The sequence below is a fragment of the Oryctolagus cuniculus genome, chromosome 7, assembly GCF_964237555.1.
Source record: "Oryctolagus cuniculus chromosome 7, mOryCun1.1, whole genome shotgun sequence".
NCBI classification, from domain to species: Eukaryota; Metazoa; Chordata; class Mammalia; order Lagomorpha; family Leporidae; genus Oryctolagus; species Oryctolagus cuniculus.
In genome coordinates, this window is record NC_091438.1 from 121,256,416 (window position 1) to 121,274,445 (window position 18,030).

The window sequence follows — 18,030 nt, forward strand, 5'->3', positions numbered from 1 at the left end:
CACTGCCTTCCTACCATGCTTCTACCATGTAGGAGCTATCACTATCCCTCTCAGAGTTTACAACAGCCTCCTAAATAGTTTTTCTGTTCTGTCTTTGCCTCTTTGCATTTTATTCCTGACACAGTGGCCAGAACAATTATGCTAAAACATAAAACACATTATGTCACTCCTATGTTCAAAATTTTCAAATGGTTTCTTAGTAAAATTTAATTCCTTTATAAAGGCCTCACATAGGGGCTGGTGCTGTGGTGCAGAAAGTTAAGCCACCTGCCTACAGTGCTGGCATCCCATATAGATGTGTTTGAGTTCCAGCTGCTCCACTTCCAATCCAGCTCTCTGCTAATTTGACTAGGAAAGCAGTGTAGGATTGCTCAAGTCCTTGGACCCCTACCACCTATGTGAGAGTCTCAGAAGAAGCTCCTGGCTCCTGGCTTAGGGCTGACCCAGCCCCTGCATTGCAACCATTTGGGGAGTCAAGTAGCAGGTGGAAAATCAATCTCTCTCTCTCTCTCTCTCTCTCTCTCTCTCTCTCCATGTCTCTGACTTTCAAATTAATAAACAAATAATAAAATACAATAAAATAAAGGTCTCACATAACTGGGCTCCCTGCAATCTCTGGAACCTTAACTCCCACTACTCTTCCCCATGGTTAGTTGCATGCAGCACTGGTCTCTTATTCTTCTCCAAATATAGCAGGCACATTCCTTGGCACTTACTGTTTCCTCTGCCTGAAATGATGTGCCCACCACCCTCCCTCCCCAACATACCCTTGGGTAGCTTATTCCCTCACTTTCTTCAACTTTCATTAAGGGATATCATTCTCAGTGAAAGTCTTCTCTTGTCTACTAACCAAAATTTCAATGCCCTCCCCCCAACACATACACAACCTCAGTTCTATTTCATTTTCTCCTTTGTTTTATTTTTTTGTTCTTGGGTATTACTCTTATTTTATTTACTTATATTTTACTAGTTTAACTTGTTTATTGGCTTCTTCCTCTGCCAGAATTGATGACCCAAGCAGGCAAGGACTTTTGTATAATATTGTAGCCCCAGAATAATGTCAAATGTAGTTGTTGAATGAATAAATGAATGTTTCTGAGCAAATTCTAGAATTTTCTTTAATAGGTGACAGAATATATGATACCTCATTTGCTTTCAAAAATTATAACATATTAAATTTAAAAATCAGCATATTTAAATATATGTTAATGTATATCAGCCAAAATTTGCTTTGAGTTCTAATAAAGAATTTAAGATCTATCAGAAACTTAGAAGGTTTTTAAAATCAAATTTGCAGAAATCTTCTGATGAGCAAGGAAGTATGACTGTGAAATAACTTATTATTGCAAAAAAATATATAGTCTTACTGAGTAATTTGCAAAAGTCAGATCTCATGCTGCCCAAGACTCCCATAACCATTACAGTAGAAAATAAACTAATCAGACAGTCATGGAACTGATAATCTATTTTAAAAATATGTTTAATTCTTATTTATCACTGTCATTTAAATAATTCATTAGAGGAATCTCTTGTTTTATAAACATGCCACATAACTATGAGAATGTTAAAGGGGAAATACAATTAACATAAATGATTTTAAAGTAAATCAGAAGATTAAAGTGCTTTGTTCTAGAGACACAAGTCTCCCTTCCTTTAAATATGCAAACAACACAGATTCTGAAAATCCAAAAGACACTTCTCCTTCATAATTGCAGATGGAGAGAATTCCATACCGCAGCCTTCACCGGCATTAAAGTATGCAACTTCATTCAAATAGAGTTCCAGTGTCTGGGAATGATTTGCTTTGGCATGTAATCAGCATTATATATTTAATCTGAAAATAAAGACTCTGGGCTTTCATAACAGGATTTAAAATATTTCATTAAGTTAAATATAATGAAAATTTTCAGGACAATATAATTCTTTAAGCAGTTCTGAATAAATAATATTAGCAAACAGTAAATATTTACGGATGAACAGGAGAAAGCATTAGAAACATCACTACTAAGTACAGCAATTTGTCTCTATCATACATAAGCTGCATATCATTTCCATGTGTCAATTTCTTAAACAAGACAATGAAGAAAAATAACAGCTATATACTATCCTATCACAGAACAATAGCTGCCTGAACACCTGCTTTAACATACCTAGAGACTGCCAGACTTCATAATCCAAACAATTTTTAGCTATAAAATTACTTAGTATTTATTGATTTCAATATACCTAGCATCAGTAATAGCGCATTGCCAAATGTAGTTCAGAGACAGTACTAACATCTACAAATATCCTTATTTCTAAGCTTCTTGGACTGCTTTAAACGTAAAACAGAGGTTACTTTAGATAGGCAAGATAACTAAAAATTAGTACCAAAACTATTAGACATTCCTAATAGACAAGAGATACATTAGTACAGAATCATTAAAATTGACTTTTATTATTGGCTTAGAGTTGTCAAAGCAAGATGAAATAAGAATGATCACACAGTACCTTACCCTTTCTACCGGTGAACCATAGCATGCAATGCCGAAACATAGCAGTGGCAGATGGCATTGGTGTTATTAACTATAAAAAGGATAATAGCAGAGAAATGATGGCTGGTAGACAAGACATGAAATGCAGATGAAATGAATGCAAACTTGTAGTTCATGAAGCAGAGCAAAACCTTTAAGCCAAAGGATGCCACTAGCTTCAATGTCATTTACATTTTGAGTTTACATGGACAAACACTGCAACCTTCCCAATCAGTCTTTAAACTCTTCATGCAGAAGCAGAATCATACTCCTCGATAAAGAAGATCAGCAACCTTCTGTAAACACAAGCCAGCAGCAGCAGCAGCAGCCCATTACTCTCTCCCTTCACTGATTTTTATCCTTTAAATTTTTAATCTCCAACTGCAGCCAGATCCACAGTCATTTCGAATAGATCTGTATCCACTGCAGATACAAATCCCTGCCTAACCTGCAGTACCACTTCATCCAGAATGTTCCTGTGCTCTCGTTCATGCAAGATCAGTTGCAAAACCATTCAAGTCATCCAGCAAACAACCCAAAAGAGGAGAGAAGCAGTCGGGACTATGAAGAGAAAGAATCTCTTCTTTCAGCTCACCCTGGAAATGGAAGGTTTTCTGATCAACAGTTATTGTGAAGGTGCTGTCGTCCTCATCGTCTATACCAATCACAGCTCCCTGTGAAACAAAGAGCAAAATCCCAATAAGGCAAACAATGACATCAGCAATATTCACTACTGCTACAGTCCTTGAATACTCAATGTACCGAGGACATTGTAAGCAGACTAGACATAGAAAACAGCCATCTGAGACTCTAGTTTTGCTGAAGGAGAAAATCCTAGGGAGAGAGGCTGGCAGGACACTTGTATACCTTTCATGGGTCTTTTTCTATGCCATGCGTAAGGGGCATGGCTGTGGTGGGAGGGGGAGAGGACAAACATGGAAGCTGAATCTAGAATCTGTGTTTAAGCGCCAGCCACTGAACCTTTCTGATCTTTATATCGCGCTCTAAAATGGGAGTCAGAAACCTATACCTCACCAGGTTACTGTAACGCTCAAAGCAAGCAGGTATCCTTCATCAGGCTCCTTCTGTGTTATAATTGTCAGCACAGAAATACCAAGTGACATTTGTTTCAAAACACTGTCCCAAACCCTTCTTCCAGGTGCTCACATAACCACTTTTACATTGCTCTGCTATTACGCTTTCACACTCTACTATGATTATCTATTTATCTGTCTGCCTTCTCCCACTGAACTGCTATGAGGTCTTGGAAATCAAGGATTATTTTATTTTGACACATGGCACTCAAATACACATGAAATATATGTTTTCTAAAGAAATGATAAACAGCTCTGTAAATGGGACAGGGAGTAAAGAATCATGTGTATAAGTTGCTTGCTTTGGGAAGGTTGATAGGGTGGGTTTTAAACCTTAAATTTTTAAAAGATTTTCAACTAATACATCCTTTTAAGACAATAAGAATTAAAAGAAAGAAAACTAGGCAAATAGGGAATCTATTGTTCACTGTCCTTGAGAAATAAATATCTTAATTATTCCAGAAAGACTAGAGAACAGGGGATAGGTGATATGCCCCAGGTTGGTGACATGAGAAACAGTATGTAACAAAACAAACAAACAAAAAAAACCACAATCCTTGAAAAAAAAAAAAAAGAGGATGAAAATACTTCAAGGGGACAAAATATCAATCCCATGAAGAAAGGCTACATGGGGGACTACTCCTATTATGGGACTAAGACATTTGGAGTCAAACATTTATTAATTTCTTCCTTGAGAATATCTGGAAGAACCCCAACTCTATCAAAATCTCACTACCAGAGTTATCTTATTTACTCCTCAGAATCAGATTGAGCGATAAACTTAATTCCTATTTTTAGACAAGCAAAGTGCCTCCAGAGAGTATAATGACTTATCCAAGGTCACACAAAGAGTTACTGGCAGAACCAGTACCAGGTCATCATTGGCATGGTATCCATCTATTCCAAATACACACAAACCTCAGTGTATAAGAACACATGGGAGCAGTTCATTCTGGTTATTTTATGAATTTTGTGGTGAAATAAATTAACCTTCCAACTTATGATCTTTCAAGTACTTGCTGAGTTATAACTTATTACAAACATGTATACTACATACAACTCTGGAATATCTGACAATAGTCCTTGCTTTGAAGGTACTTTTCCAAAAGAGATAAAGCATGCAAAAAGGTGAGTGTAACAAGGCAAAAAGCAATCTCTACTTGATGAACCTTGAAAAGAGTATGCTAAGTAAAAGAAGCTAGTCACTGGGGCCAGTGCTGTGGCATAGCGGATAAAGCTGCTGCCTGCAGTGCCAGCATCCCATATGGGTTCTGGTTCGAGTCCTGGCTGCTCCACTTCCAATCCAGCTCTCTGCTATGGCCTGGGAAAGCAGTAGAAGATGGTCCAAGTCCTTGGCCCCTGCACCCACGTGGGAGACCCGGAAGAATCTCCTGGCTCCTAACTTCGGATCAGCACAGCTCCTGCCATTGTGGCCAATTTGGGAATGAACCAGCAGATGGAAGACCTACCTCTCTCTCTCTCTCTCTTTCTCTGCCTCTCCTTCTCTCTGTATGTAACTCTTTCAAATAAATAAGTCTTAAAAAAAAAAAAAAAAAAAAAAAAGAAGAAGAAGCTAGTCACTAAGGACCACGTGTTATACAATTCCATTTACAAGAATTATCCAGAATAGGTAAATTCATACAAAGTAGATTAGTGGTTGCCTAGGGTTGGGGAATTCAGTGGGCTAGAGATAAATAAGGAGTACCACGTTTCTTTAGGGAAGAAAGAAAACATTTTTAACTTTACATGCTGAATGTCAATCTTAGGGGTTAGTGTTGTGGCACAGTGAGTTAAACATCCCACATCAGAGCACTTGTTCAAATCCTAGCTGCTCTGCTTCAATTGAGCTTCCTGCTAATGTGTCTGGGAAGGCAATGGATGATGGTACTTGGACCCCTCCCACCCTCATCAGAGATCTTGATGGGTTTCCTGGCTCCTGACTTCAGCCTGGCCCAATCTGGCAAGTTGCAATTGTTTGGGAATTGAACCAGTAGATGGAGGATCTCTCTCTTTTTGTCTCTCCCGCTCTCTCTCTCTCTCTCTCTGTCTCCCTGCCTTTAAAATAAATAATATATACATACATATATATATATATATGTATTAACTGCATATGGGTGAGTTACATGGTAAATGAATCTTATCTCAATAATGCTATTGTAATTCAACCCACTCCCAAATGGCTTTTCCTTATCTTGGGTTCCCAGTTAAGTCAGAGAGAAGCCTCCAGAACCATCTTTTACACATTAAATTAGCCATGAATATATTGTATAGCCTGTTTCCTAACTCTCATGTTTACTTCCTTTTCTCCCAATAGATAATGATAGCAGTAGTCATCTACTCATTCATTCATGCACAGACCTTTTTTACAAAATCAGAGTCAGGTATGGGGCGCAGTAGTTAGGATGCCAGGATCCCATACTGGAATAACTATACAAGTTCTATCTATACAAATTCTTATTCATTCCATTATCACAAGATGTGCTCATTCTACCTCTGAACTATTATCTTAGGTTCACTAACTCTTCTGCATTCTCACAGCTATTGTTCTAATACAGGTTTTCTTTATTGCTTGCTTGGTAATGCAATCTGCCTTCAGTCTGGCCATCATCTAATTCATAGTCCTCACTATATAGAGAAACATTTTTTTTTTTTTTTGACAGGCAGAGTGGACAGTGAGAGAGAGAGACAGAGAGAAAGGTCTTCCTTTGTCATTGGTTCACCCTCCAATGGCCGCCGCGGCCGGCGCACCACGCTGATCCAATGGCAGGAGCCAGGTGCTTTTCCTGGTCTCCCATGGGGTGCAGGGCCCAAGCACTTGGGCCATCCTCCACTGCACTCCCGGGCCACAGCAGAGAGCTGGCCTGGAAGGGGGGAAACCGGGACAGAATCCGGCGCCCCAACCGGGACTAGATCCCGGTGTGCCGGCGCCGCAAGGTGGAGGATTAGCCTAGTGAGCCGCTGCACTGGCCGAGAAACATTTCTAAAGCGTGCGCGGGTGTGCACGCACACACATGCACACACACACACACAGTAACATTCCTAAAGCACAGACTCTTATAGGAGATCCAAAGATTTGAAATCTTCCATGACTCTGCCTGAACTACTACATAAAGCCAATATTACTTCATAATGCCTTTCAAGACTGTTCAAAACTTGGCCCAAACCAGCCTTCCACTGTTATCACCCAGCTTCCTTCCTCCCCACCTCCCAGAGATCCTACATATGCACCATCTCAACATTTCTTCCACATACTGAAAGCGTAGTTTTTGAAAAATCATTCCATGGGACCGGCACTGTGGCACAGAAGGTAAAGCCGCCACTTGCAGTGCCAGCATCTCATAAGGGCAGTGGTTTCAAGACCTGGCTGTACCACTTCTGATCCAGCTTTCTGCTGTGGCCTGGGAAAGCAGTAGAAGATGGCCCAAGTCCTTGGGCCCCTGAACCCATACGGGAGATCTGGAAGAAGCTTCTGGCTCTGGCCGTTTCGGCCACTTGAGGAATGAACCAGCAGATGGAAGATCTCTCTCTCCCGTGGCCGATGCTGTGGCTCAGCGGGTTAAAGCCCTGGCCTGAAGTGCCAGCATCCCATATGGGCACTGGTTCTAGTCTTGGCTGCTCCTCTTCTAATCCAGCTCTCTGCTATGGCCTGAGAAAGCAGTAGAAGATGGCCCAAGTCCTTGGGCCCCTGCACCCACGTGGGAGACCCGGAAGAGGCTTCTGGCTCCTGGCTTCAGATCAGCGCAGCTCTGGCCGTTGTGGCCATCTGAGGAGTAAACCAACAGATTGAAGACCTCTCTGTCTCTACCTCTCTGTCTCTACCTCTCTCTGTAACTCTTTTAAATAAATAAAATAAATCTTAAAAAAAAAAGACCTCTCTTCCTCTCTCTGCCTCTCTGTAACTTGGCCTTTCAAATAAATAAACAAATCTTTTCTTCAAAAAATCATTTCTCAAACTCAATTCTCTACTATTTGTGAAACAATAGAAAACTTCACCTCTCCCTCTAACCCCCACCTCCCCTCTCATCACTTTCAGAGAGAGATTTTTTGCAAATTGGCCATGCCTTAACCTTTCTTCCACTCTTGCAGTCTAGCCTCCTTCCTCTCACAGCATCAAGTTTCTTGCACAGGTCTCCAAGGACCACTGTACTAATTCTGAGTGTTTTGCAGCGTCTGCTGCTGCTGCTGACCATCTCCACGAGACCCTCCCCTTCAATGGCTCTTCACTACCTACACTGTGCTTCACAAACAAGTCTCCCTAAATACCTGAGGTAATCCACACAGGGACAAAGTGTTTCTTTCTGATCCATTACACTATTATCTCCTCTCCAGGAAGGCTTCTTTAAGTCTCTGGCATCTAGCTAACAGTCTCCTTCTCCTAATGGACCTTGCCATTCTCCTGCATGTCCTCTAATGTATATATGCACAATTTATCCAACATTCTAGCCTTTCGGTTTCTTGATTTGTTCAGTTTAAAAAACTTCATTGCCATTCTTATTCACTTACTCATTCCCCATGGCAATATTCCATGTTTACATTGTCCAATATAATAGCCAACGGCCACATGTGGTTGGTGGGTGTGGAACTGTACAACACAAATACAGAACATTTCAGTCACTGCAGAAAGTTCTATAGGACAGCACCACTCTGTCCCTTGTCATTGCAGAGAACTAAATCATAGTAAATAGCTAATGTTGCCAATCACTGAACATTTTCAATGAGTGCTAATTTCAATTATGCTAGACATTTTACAGAAACTATCTCATTTGGAAAAAAATTTATATTGAAACATAACATACACACAAATCTTGTAAGTGTACAAGCTCAATGAACAGAGACTCCTCTTGCAACCTTTCCTAATCAATCCTACCCTTTATACCTAAGGTAATCAATAGCATAAGTTCTAACATTAAAATTGGTTTGGTCTATCCTTGAATGTTATATACATATAAATGGGGTGATATTGTATATTTTCCTTTATACTTGGCTTCTTTTAAATGTTTGTGAGATTCATTGATATTGTTCCATGTAGCAGCAGTTTGCTAATTTTTACTGCTAGTATCCTATATGAAGATTCACAAGTTCTCCATTTCGCTGACATTTATATTGTTTCCAGTTTTGTATTATTATTGTGGGGAGCAACTTGGACTAGACTAAGTTACTGGAATTAAGACTTATTCTATGCATCTGCTCTCCCACAATATGGCGCTGAGAAGGGAGAAACAGCTTCTACACAGCTGCCTCCAGTTCAACCAATAAACTGTAGGACCTGCTCCTGATTGGAGGAGAGCAGCGTACTCGGCGTGTGGGTAGCAGAGTTGGGATTGGCGGAAGAGGACTATAAAGGAGGAGAGAGCATGCACCAGGAACATCTAAGGGGAACATCTATCCGAATAACACCTGTGCAGCCCCCGAGAGAGCTGGCCGGCGGTGTGCCGCTCCCCCGCGGAAGTGGGGAAAGTGGCTAGGGGGAACCGCCCTTCCACGGAGGTGGAAGGGACGGTAGCCAACCCGGGAAGAACCAGCAGCAAACCCGGGGAGGGCCGAGCAGACGAAAGAACAGTGCAGGGTCCTGTGTCGTTCCTCCACGAAGACGGGGAGCGACAATTATAATGATGCTACTATGGACATTCTTATTTATATCTTTGATTATATATATGCTTGCATTTCTATTAGATACAAATATAAGTGAATCTGCCAGATCATTAGGGCATACATGGCTCAATTTCAGACAATACTGTCAAATGGTTCTCAAAAGTGGCTGTGTGAGGCTGGTGCTGTGGTGCAGCAGGTTTAAGCTACTGGCTCCAACACCAGCATCCCATCTGAGTGCTGCTGATTCAAGTCCTGGCTGCTCTACTTCTGATCCAGCTCCCTGCGAATATGTCTGGGAAAGAAGATGGCTCAAGTGCACAGGTCCCTGTTAATCACATGAAAGACCTGAATGAAGTTCCAGTCTCCTGGCATCGACCTGGCCCAGTCCCAGCTGTTGCAGCTATGGAGAGTGAACCAGTGGAAGGAAGATACCTCTCTCTCTCTCTCCTTCTTTCCCTCTCTATCTATGATGCTGTCTTTCAAATAAATAAAATAAATCTTTAAAAAAAATCTTTTAAACAATTTTTTTAAAAAAAGTAGTTGTGCCAGGGCAGCGCTTTGGCATGGCAGGTAAAGCTGCCGCCTGCAGTCCCAGCATTCCATATGGGTGCCGGTTCAAGTCCTGGCTGCTCCACTTCCAATCCAGCTCTCTGCTGTGGCCTGGGAAAGCACTAGAAGATGGTCAAGTCCTTGGACCCCTGCACCCGCATGGAAGACCGAAAGAGCTCCTGGCTCCTGGCTTCAGATCAGCGCAGCTCCAGCCACGAACTGGGGAGTGAACCAGTGGATGGAAGACCTCTCTCTCTCTCTCTCTCTCCCTGCCTCTCCTTCTCTCTGTGTGTAACTCTAACTTTCAAATAAATAAATAAATCTTTAAAAAGAAAAAAGTAGCTGTGCCAATTACATCTCACCAATAGAATACACAAATTTCCATTGTTCTACATCTTCACTAATACTTTTATTTTTTTTAAAGACTTTTATTTATTTATTTGAAAGAGTTCCACAAAGAGAGGACAAGAAGCAGAGAGAGAAGTCTTCCATCCACTGGTCCACTCCTCAACTGACCACAACGGCCAGAGCTGCGCTGATCAAAAGCCAGTAGCCAGGGCTTCCTCCAGGTCTTCCCACGCAGGTGCAGGGGCCTGAGAACTTGGGCCATCTTCTACTCCTTTCTCAGGCCATAGCAGAGAGCTGGATCAGAAGTGGAGCAGCTGGGACTTGAACCGGTGCCCATTTGGGATGCCAGTACTGCAAGAGCTATCTTTACTCACTACGCCACAGTGCCGGTCCCACACTCTTTTACTTTAGTTTTTATTGATAGTTGAATAGCAGTATTTCATAGTGCTTTTGCTTTCTATTTCCCTAATAACTGATAAGACAATTAACTTCATATTTGTTGGCCATGTAAATATCCTCTTCCATGAAATAATTCAAATTCCTTGCCCACTGATAGGACTGGACTGTTTTCTTCTAATTATTTGTAGGAACTCTTTATCTACCCTGCAAATGTACCCATAATTGGGTATAAATTAGGCAAGTATTTTCTTCCTCTCTTTTACCTACCTTTGCTCTCTCATAATGATGTCTTCTGATGAAGGGTTTCTAACTTTAATGCAGCACAATGTTATCAATTTTACACTTTATAGTCATGTGCTTTCTCCTATAAGATGTCTTCCACAGTCCCAGAGGCATGGAAATATTCTCTTTCATTATCTTCTGGAAGCCTTGGATATCAGGCGAAGTAAGCCCTCCAACTTTTTTTTCTCAGCCTTTATAAATTATAGATCAACATTACCTCCATAGTCACTCAGCCTTTTCCAGAGGGGCAGGTGAAAGAGTCACCTTTCTACTGGGTTCTGTTGATGGCTGAAATGGCAGGACTCAGAACTGGATATTCTTGGTCCCTTAAAAATTTGAATCAGCTGAACAAGTTACACACACACACACACACACACACACACACTACCACCACCACCACCACCATACTAATTGAACTGATGAAAACAACTAGGATTGCCATTGATTTAGATTTTTAATTTCAATAAAGTTTACAGTTTTCTGAATATAGGTCTCACATTTTGTTAATATTCTTAGTTGATATTTTTAATGCTATTATGAAAATCTTTTTAATTTTCTAATTACTAGCTGGAAGAATTCTAAAACACACTTGAATTTTATATAGTAATATACCCAGTAATGTTGCTAAATACACATATCAATTCTAATAGTATATCTATAGATTCTCTCTGATTTTCCATGCTCAATTAAGTTGCTGTGAATAATAGTTTTATTTCTTGTATTCTAATCCTTATACTTAATACCTCTTTTCCTTGCTCTATTCATTGGCGAGGACTGCCAACAAAAACAAAGGTAGTGTTCAGGTGGGAACTCAGCCTTCCTGCTATGCACTCCTACCTGCATCTAAACTCTTCTTGTTCCTTTTCCACTTACAATGGAAAAGGAATTCATCTTCTATCTAAACTTCAGTCCCTCCACTGATGTTCCATCCCTATCACCTTTGCTCAGGTCTCTTACTGCCAATTTCCAAGTTCTCTCTCACTCCATTGGCTCTTTCTCAACTGCATTTACAAAATCTCAAATCTTTTACCCTCTTTAACAACAGTAACAGCAATTTTCAACTCCACATTCTCAACTAGCAATTGGCCTGCCTCTGTCATTCCCTTCCAGGCAACATTATTCAGAGATGCTCAAGCCTCTTGACTATATTATTAAACTTTCAATCCTGGTAGGATGTGTAACATCAATGGCTCTTCTTCACCTTTATATAAGGTTTGCTTGGAACAACCTTGGATTATTCTTGTTGCCTTGGCACAATGAAGAGACTCCCTCTTTCCCTCCCAAGAGTGTCCTAGTTTAGGGGAGATGGTCACTATACCCCAAGTTTATAAGATCTCCAGTGATTATCTCCATGCCTATTTCTCCAGTCTCATCTTTCATATCAAATTCTACATATGAACAGCTTGAGAATTACCAAATATCCCAAGTTCTCTCCTACTACCATATCTTTGCACATGTTCTCTCGACCTATAGCATCATTCCTGTCCTGAACCTGAGTTTACAGTATTTTTTTTTCTTCACCAATTTATTTTATAAAATGTCCCCATTAATAATCAATTTTTCTTCTTCTCACATTATACATCAGAAGCACAGTGGATGAGAGGTCCTGGATTAAGATGCTATCATCATGTGAGGGTCCCTTGCTTCAAGTAGTATACATACCTTTACAGTGTTCTAACAGTTGGCCCAGAAAAAACCCACGTTACCTTATCACAGTATGGAAAGCATTATCTTCTTTATCCGTTAAATTGTGAAAATGCCACTGTTTTATTAAGTGTTATGGTACATTAACAGTATTTTTAAAAGTTTTTGTATCTGGCAAACTCCATTTGATAATCCAAATATAAAATGGTGTTTCACTGCTAAGTAAAACTATTATACTAACCCACCAAAATACCAACATTTTAATTTCAAATCTGCTCTTATGACCCATTGTGCCAATATAATAAACATTTATCTTTCAGTGACCTCTCATGACTTTTTCTGAAGGTTTCAGTCAGCTAATTTTTCAAGTTCTGTCAGTGCTTGTACTCACCAAGGTACCTATTGCTCCACAGTCACACTAGCCAGATTCCAGGTAAAAAGTAACTGGGGCTACATAGCTTTGTCCAATAGGATAGACTTCCTGCATACACAAACTTAAGAAATTTCAGACCTGAATCATAGTTCAGGTTCCAAAGACAGAAAGACAGTTTTGTATTCATGTATTGGGAAACAAACAAATAGAAGTCTTGCTAGTTGGAGACCAATCTCTTGTTGCAAGAGGAGAAAAGCATGCTGGTAAATGGTTCCAAAGATCATTTAAAAACAAAACAAAACACGACTTCTACAGGACACAGATTGCTCCCACAGCTCTTAAAATGAATGTAGATTGTACTAAGAATACACAGGATAGCTACTCCCACTATACCTCTACAACTACATACTTTCCCTCACTGTTGAAATAACATTGGAAGTCTATCTTACATTCTTATTGTGCCTTTAAATATGTTCTCTGTGATATAGGCAGACAGGTTATTGCCCCTCTTCAGAGTTTAGAAAGTTCAGAGACATCAAAAAATTTGCCCAAGATCCAACAACTAAATGGCAGAAGAATCGAAGTCTTGCAACTCCTAATCCACACCCTTTCTAATGGTATATTATTATAATGGGCAATATTCACCAATTATTTCAGTATACTTATTATTAAATAGCTATTCTAGGTCAAGAACAAAATAGACAGGGAATATAAACAGGAATAAGATATGCCTTTAGGGGCATGAGCTGTAGTGTAGTGGGTAAAGTAGCTGTCTGCAGTGCTGGCATCCATATGGGCGCTGGTTCGATTCCCTGCTGCTCCACTTTTTTTTTCTTTTTTTCTTTAATAAATGTGAATTTACAAAGTGCAGCTTTTGTATTTTTGTGGTTCCCCCCCCCAACCTCCCTCCCTCCCGCGGCCCTCCCCTCTCCTACTCCCTCTCCCATCCCGCCCTTCATCGAGTTTCATTTTCAACTACCTTCATATACGGAAGATCAACTTAGTATATACTAAGCAAGGATTTCAACAGGCTGCCCTCACACAACCGCACAAGGTATAGGGTATTGTTCGACTAGGAGTGTTGTTTTTAAGTTTCACAGTAAAACACATTAAGGACAGAGATCCTACGTGGGGAGCATGTACCCAGTGACTCCCGTTGTTGGTTTAACAATTGGCACTCTTATTCATGACGTCAGCAATCACCCGAGGCTCTTGCCATGTGCTGCTCCACTTCTAATCCAACTCTCTGCTATGGCCTGGCTATTACAGCCGTTTGAGGAGTGAACCAGCAGATGGAAGATCTCTCTCTCTCTCTCTGTCTCTCTCTCTCCCTCTCTCCCCTCTTCTCTCTCTGTGTAACTCTTTCAAATAAATAAACAAATCTTAACAAAAAAAGACGTGCCTTTGCCCCAGATGAGCACATGATCTAGGGATCTAGGTGCAGAAAGAGAAGTCAATAATATGGAAGGAAGCAGAGAGGTTCAAGGTCCAACTTGTTCACTAAAAAAGAAGTTGCATGGAAGACCTGCTTCAGTATCATTCATTAATTGATTTAGCAGCTATTTAAATGTTCTAGGCACTATTCCAGGGGCGAATAATGGTTTTAAATAATTTGCTTTGTTTTGCAAATTTTGCATGTTTTGTTTTCCACCAAACATGCTTTTGAGGTTTATTCATGTTGAGAATATAAACATATATAGGTATAGATTTTATTTATATACATACTAGGGGTCTTCAAAACATTCATGGAAGATGTATTATGTAAAAACCATGTATAGATCTCAAAATTTTTTCACACCAAAATAAGCTTGTTTTAATTCCATTCTCCTGGCCGGTGCCACGGCTCACTAGGCTAATCCTCCGCCTGCGGTGCCGGCACCCCAGGTTCTAGTCCCATTTGGGGTGCCGGATTCTGTCCCGGTTGCTCCTCTTCCAATCCAGCTCTCTGCTGTGGCCTGGGAAGGCAGTGGAGGATGGCTCAAGTGCTTGGGCCCTGCACCCGCATGGGAGACCAGGAGGAAGTACCTGGCTCCTGGCTTCGGATTGGCACAGCGCGCCAGCCGTAGTGGCCATTTGGGGGATAAACCAATGGAAGGAAGGCCTTTCTCTCTCTCTCTCTCTCTCTCTCACTATCTAACTCTGCCTGTCAAAAAATAAAAATAAATAAATAAATGAATAATAAAAATAATTCCATTCTCCCACAAATTTTCTGAAGTACCCTCATATGTGTGTGTATATTTGTGTATAAATACATAAAATATACTTTCCATTTTGAAAAAAGTGCATAGGCACTATTCATATTTAGAGCACATATATATTTTAAAAGAATAATTTATCCATTTGAAAAGCAGAGTGACAGAGAAAGAGACAGAGACAGTGAACCACTGGTTCACTCCCCAGATTCTCACAATAGCTGTGGCTGGGTCTGGCAGAAGCTAGGAGGCAGGTACCATACTTGGGCTTCCCATGTGGCTGGTAGGGAACTCAAGTACTTGAGCCACCATCCACTACTTCCCAGGCACACTAGTAGGGAGCTGAAAGGAAGCAGAGTAGCCAGGACTCAAATAAGCACTCTGGGATGAGATGCAGGTGTTAGAAGCAGTGGCTTAACACTCTGTACCACAGCTCCCACCCCATATTTGTTACCTTCCTCTTTTCTCTTATATGAATTGCATGCAAATATGCTTCGTACATTTCCTGTTGGAATATTCTTTTGTCTCTTTTACTAATTTGTATACATTCTTTGGGGCTTTCTTGTCTTTTTTGTTGATTTGTATGAGTTATTTATATATTCTGGCTATTAATTCTTGTAAGTTACATATATTATTATTTCTTCCCTTGTTAATGGGTTGTCTTTTCCTTTCTGTCCAAAGATTTTAAAATTTGAATGTTGTCAAATCCACCAATCATTGCCATCATAATCTGTGCTTCAAGACATCCTATTCTAACTTTTTTTCCCCTATTTTTTAATTTTTTTACATGCTTCCGTGGCACTTCATTTTTTTCCCAGAAATCTTATTAAAGGAATATAAACTTCAAACATTTTATAATTACAACTTTAGGAACATGGTGAATCTTCCCACCGTACCCACCCTCCCATCTACTCTAACATCTCTCTTCCTCCTCCCTCTCCTATTCCCTTTCCTATTTTTTACTAAGATCTATTTTCAACTAAATTTATACACATATGATTAATGATTAACTCTGTGTTAAGTAAAAAGTACAACAAATATCCTACTCTATCATGATGTCATAAAGACACTCTTCAATATTTCATCTAAGTTTACATTTTCATTTTAAAACTTTAAAAAAATTCTGCAGTTTATTTTGTATTTAGCATGAGGTTGCAAGTGATTTTATTTTTTCTGTATGGGCAGTTGACTGACCAAGTTTCACTTCCTGACAGTTGTCTGATTTGTAATGCTCTGCATATACCAAATTCCCATTTAAGGAATAGCTCTGTTTCTTAATTCTTTTACGTTCTATTGATCTATTTCTTTACCCTTATATCAATTCTGTACTATTTAAATTACTATAGTTTCATAAAAAATCTTAACATCTGCAGTGGCAAAATCCCAACTTCTTTTGCTTTAAAATTGTCTTTTGCTCCTTTACTATCTTTTTTGTTTGTTTGTTTGTTTGTTTGTTTGTTTTTTTGACGGGCAGAGTGGACAGTGAGAGAGAGAGACAGAGAGAAAGGTCTTCCTTTGCCGTTGGTTCACCCTCCAATGGCCGCCACAGCCGGCGCACTGCGCTGATCCGATGGCAGGAGCCAGGAGCCAGGTGCTTTTCCTGGTCTCCCATGGGGTGCAGGGCCCAAGCACCTGGGCCATCCTCCACTGCACTCCCTGGCCACAGCAGAGAGCTGGCCTGGAAGAGGGGCAACCGGGACAGAATCCGGCGCCCCGACCGGGACTAGAACCCGGTGTGCCGGCGCCGCAAGGCGGAGGATTAGCCTAGTGAGCCGCGGCGCCGGCCCTTTACTATCTTAAATGATTTTAGAAACACCTTATCAAGCTCCCTGATAAGCCTAAATGTAGTTTTGACTTGAATTGCATTGTGTTTATATATTAACTGAGGAAGAATGAACATATACATGATATTAATTCTAACCATGTATAGCTTTTCCTTTATTCAAATCTTCCTTTAGGCTTTCAAGAATGTTTCATGATTTTTCTCCTTTGAAAGAATGCATTTATCTTAGAAAATATATTCCTAGTTCTTGTTACGATTGCAAATAGAATTTTTAGATAATTTTTCTAAATGGTTGTATATGATATGATATAATAGAACGTTACTGATTTCTGTGTATTGATCTCATATCCAAAAACTTTGCTGAAGGTTAGTCATTCACAAGATTTTTTTGTAGACTCTTGTGGGCTTTTCTTACATAGACAACCACATCATTTGCAAATACCAGTACTTTTTATTCTTCACTCCAGATCAGATTCTTTGTCTTTGTTTCCTATTCTTTCATCGGCATATTTTCCAGGATCTCTAGTATAGTCTGTATGGAGACATTATCTACAGATACTAATCGTGATTGTTCCTTAACAAGTCTTCTAGCTTTTGTTTTTTTCTCTTATTTTATAGCATCCACTAGGACCTCCAATGGATAACACTGTAAAGCAGCACCAAAAGCACATGCCTCCATCTCATGATTTTAAAGACAACATTCAGACCACTTAATCGTTAAGTGCATAGTAGCCTTTTAGTAAATATCCTTTATCCAGTTAAGAATGTTCTTTTCTACCCCTAATTCTACTTAATCTTGAATGCATGTTTTATTTTATTCCCTGCTGCTTCCACATTTAACAGATGGTCATTTAGTTTTCCTCCTTGAATCCGTTAATATGGTAAATTAATTAATTTTAAAATTAGCATCCTACTAACCTCAGAATAAATCCTATTTGGTTGTAACACTTTTTGATAAGACATTGCCAGGCAGAGTTAACTGCATTTTGTTTAGGATTTTGAAATCTGCATTAATAAAGGACTCTGCCCTAAAAACGTCCTTCCTTAAAATGCCCTTGCCACAAAAACAGATGCGTAGACCAATGGAGAACAGAAACCCCAGAAATAAATCCACACATTACAACCAACTTATCTGTGACAAAGGAGCAAAAACCAACTCCTGGAGCCAAGACAGTCTCTTCAACAAATGGTACTGGGAAAACTGGATCTCCACATGCAGAAGTATGAAGACTCCTACCTCACATCTTACACAAAGATACAC

General features: G+C 40.0%; 1 protein-coding gene across 12 annotated transcripts in view; it reads right to left on the minus strand.

The window, feature by feature from the left end:
* Positions 1 to 18,030, minus strand: part of OSBPL9 (oxysterol binding protein like 9) — a 181,739-nt gene that overhangs the window by 115,021 nt on the left and 48,688 nt on the right. For 9 of the 12 annotated variants that reach the window (XM_008265258.4, XM_002715101.5, XM_008265261.4 and 6 more), the window contains one exon: positions 3,109 to 3,187. The exons of the other annotated variants lie outside the window; for them this stretch is intronic. In XM_008265258.4, the coding sequence (XP_008263480.1) occupies positions 3,109 to 3,187 (79 nt within the window). The remainder of the gene's footprint in view (positions 1 to 3,108; positions 3,188 to 18,030) is intronic. 12 annotated transcript variants of the gene reach the window in all.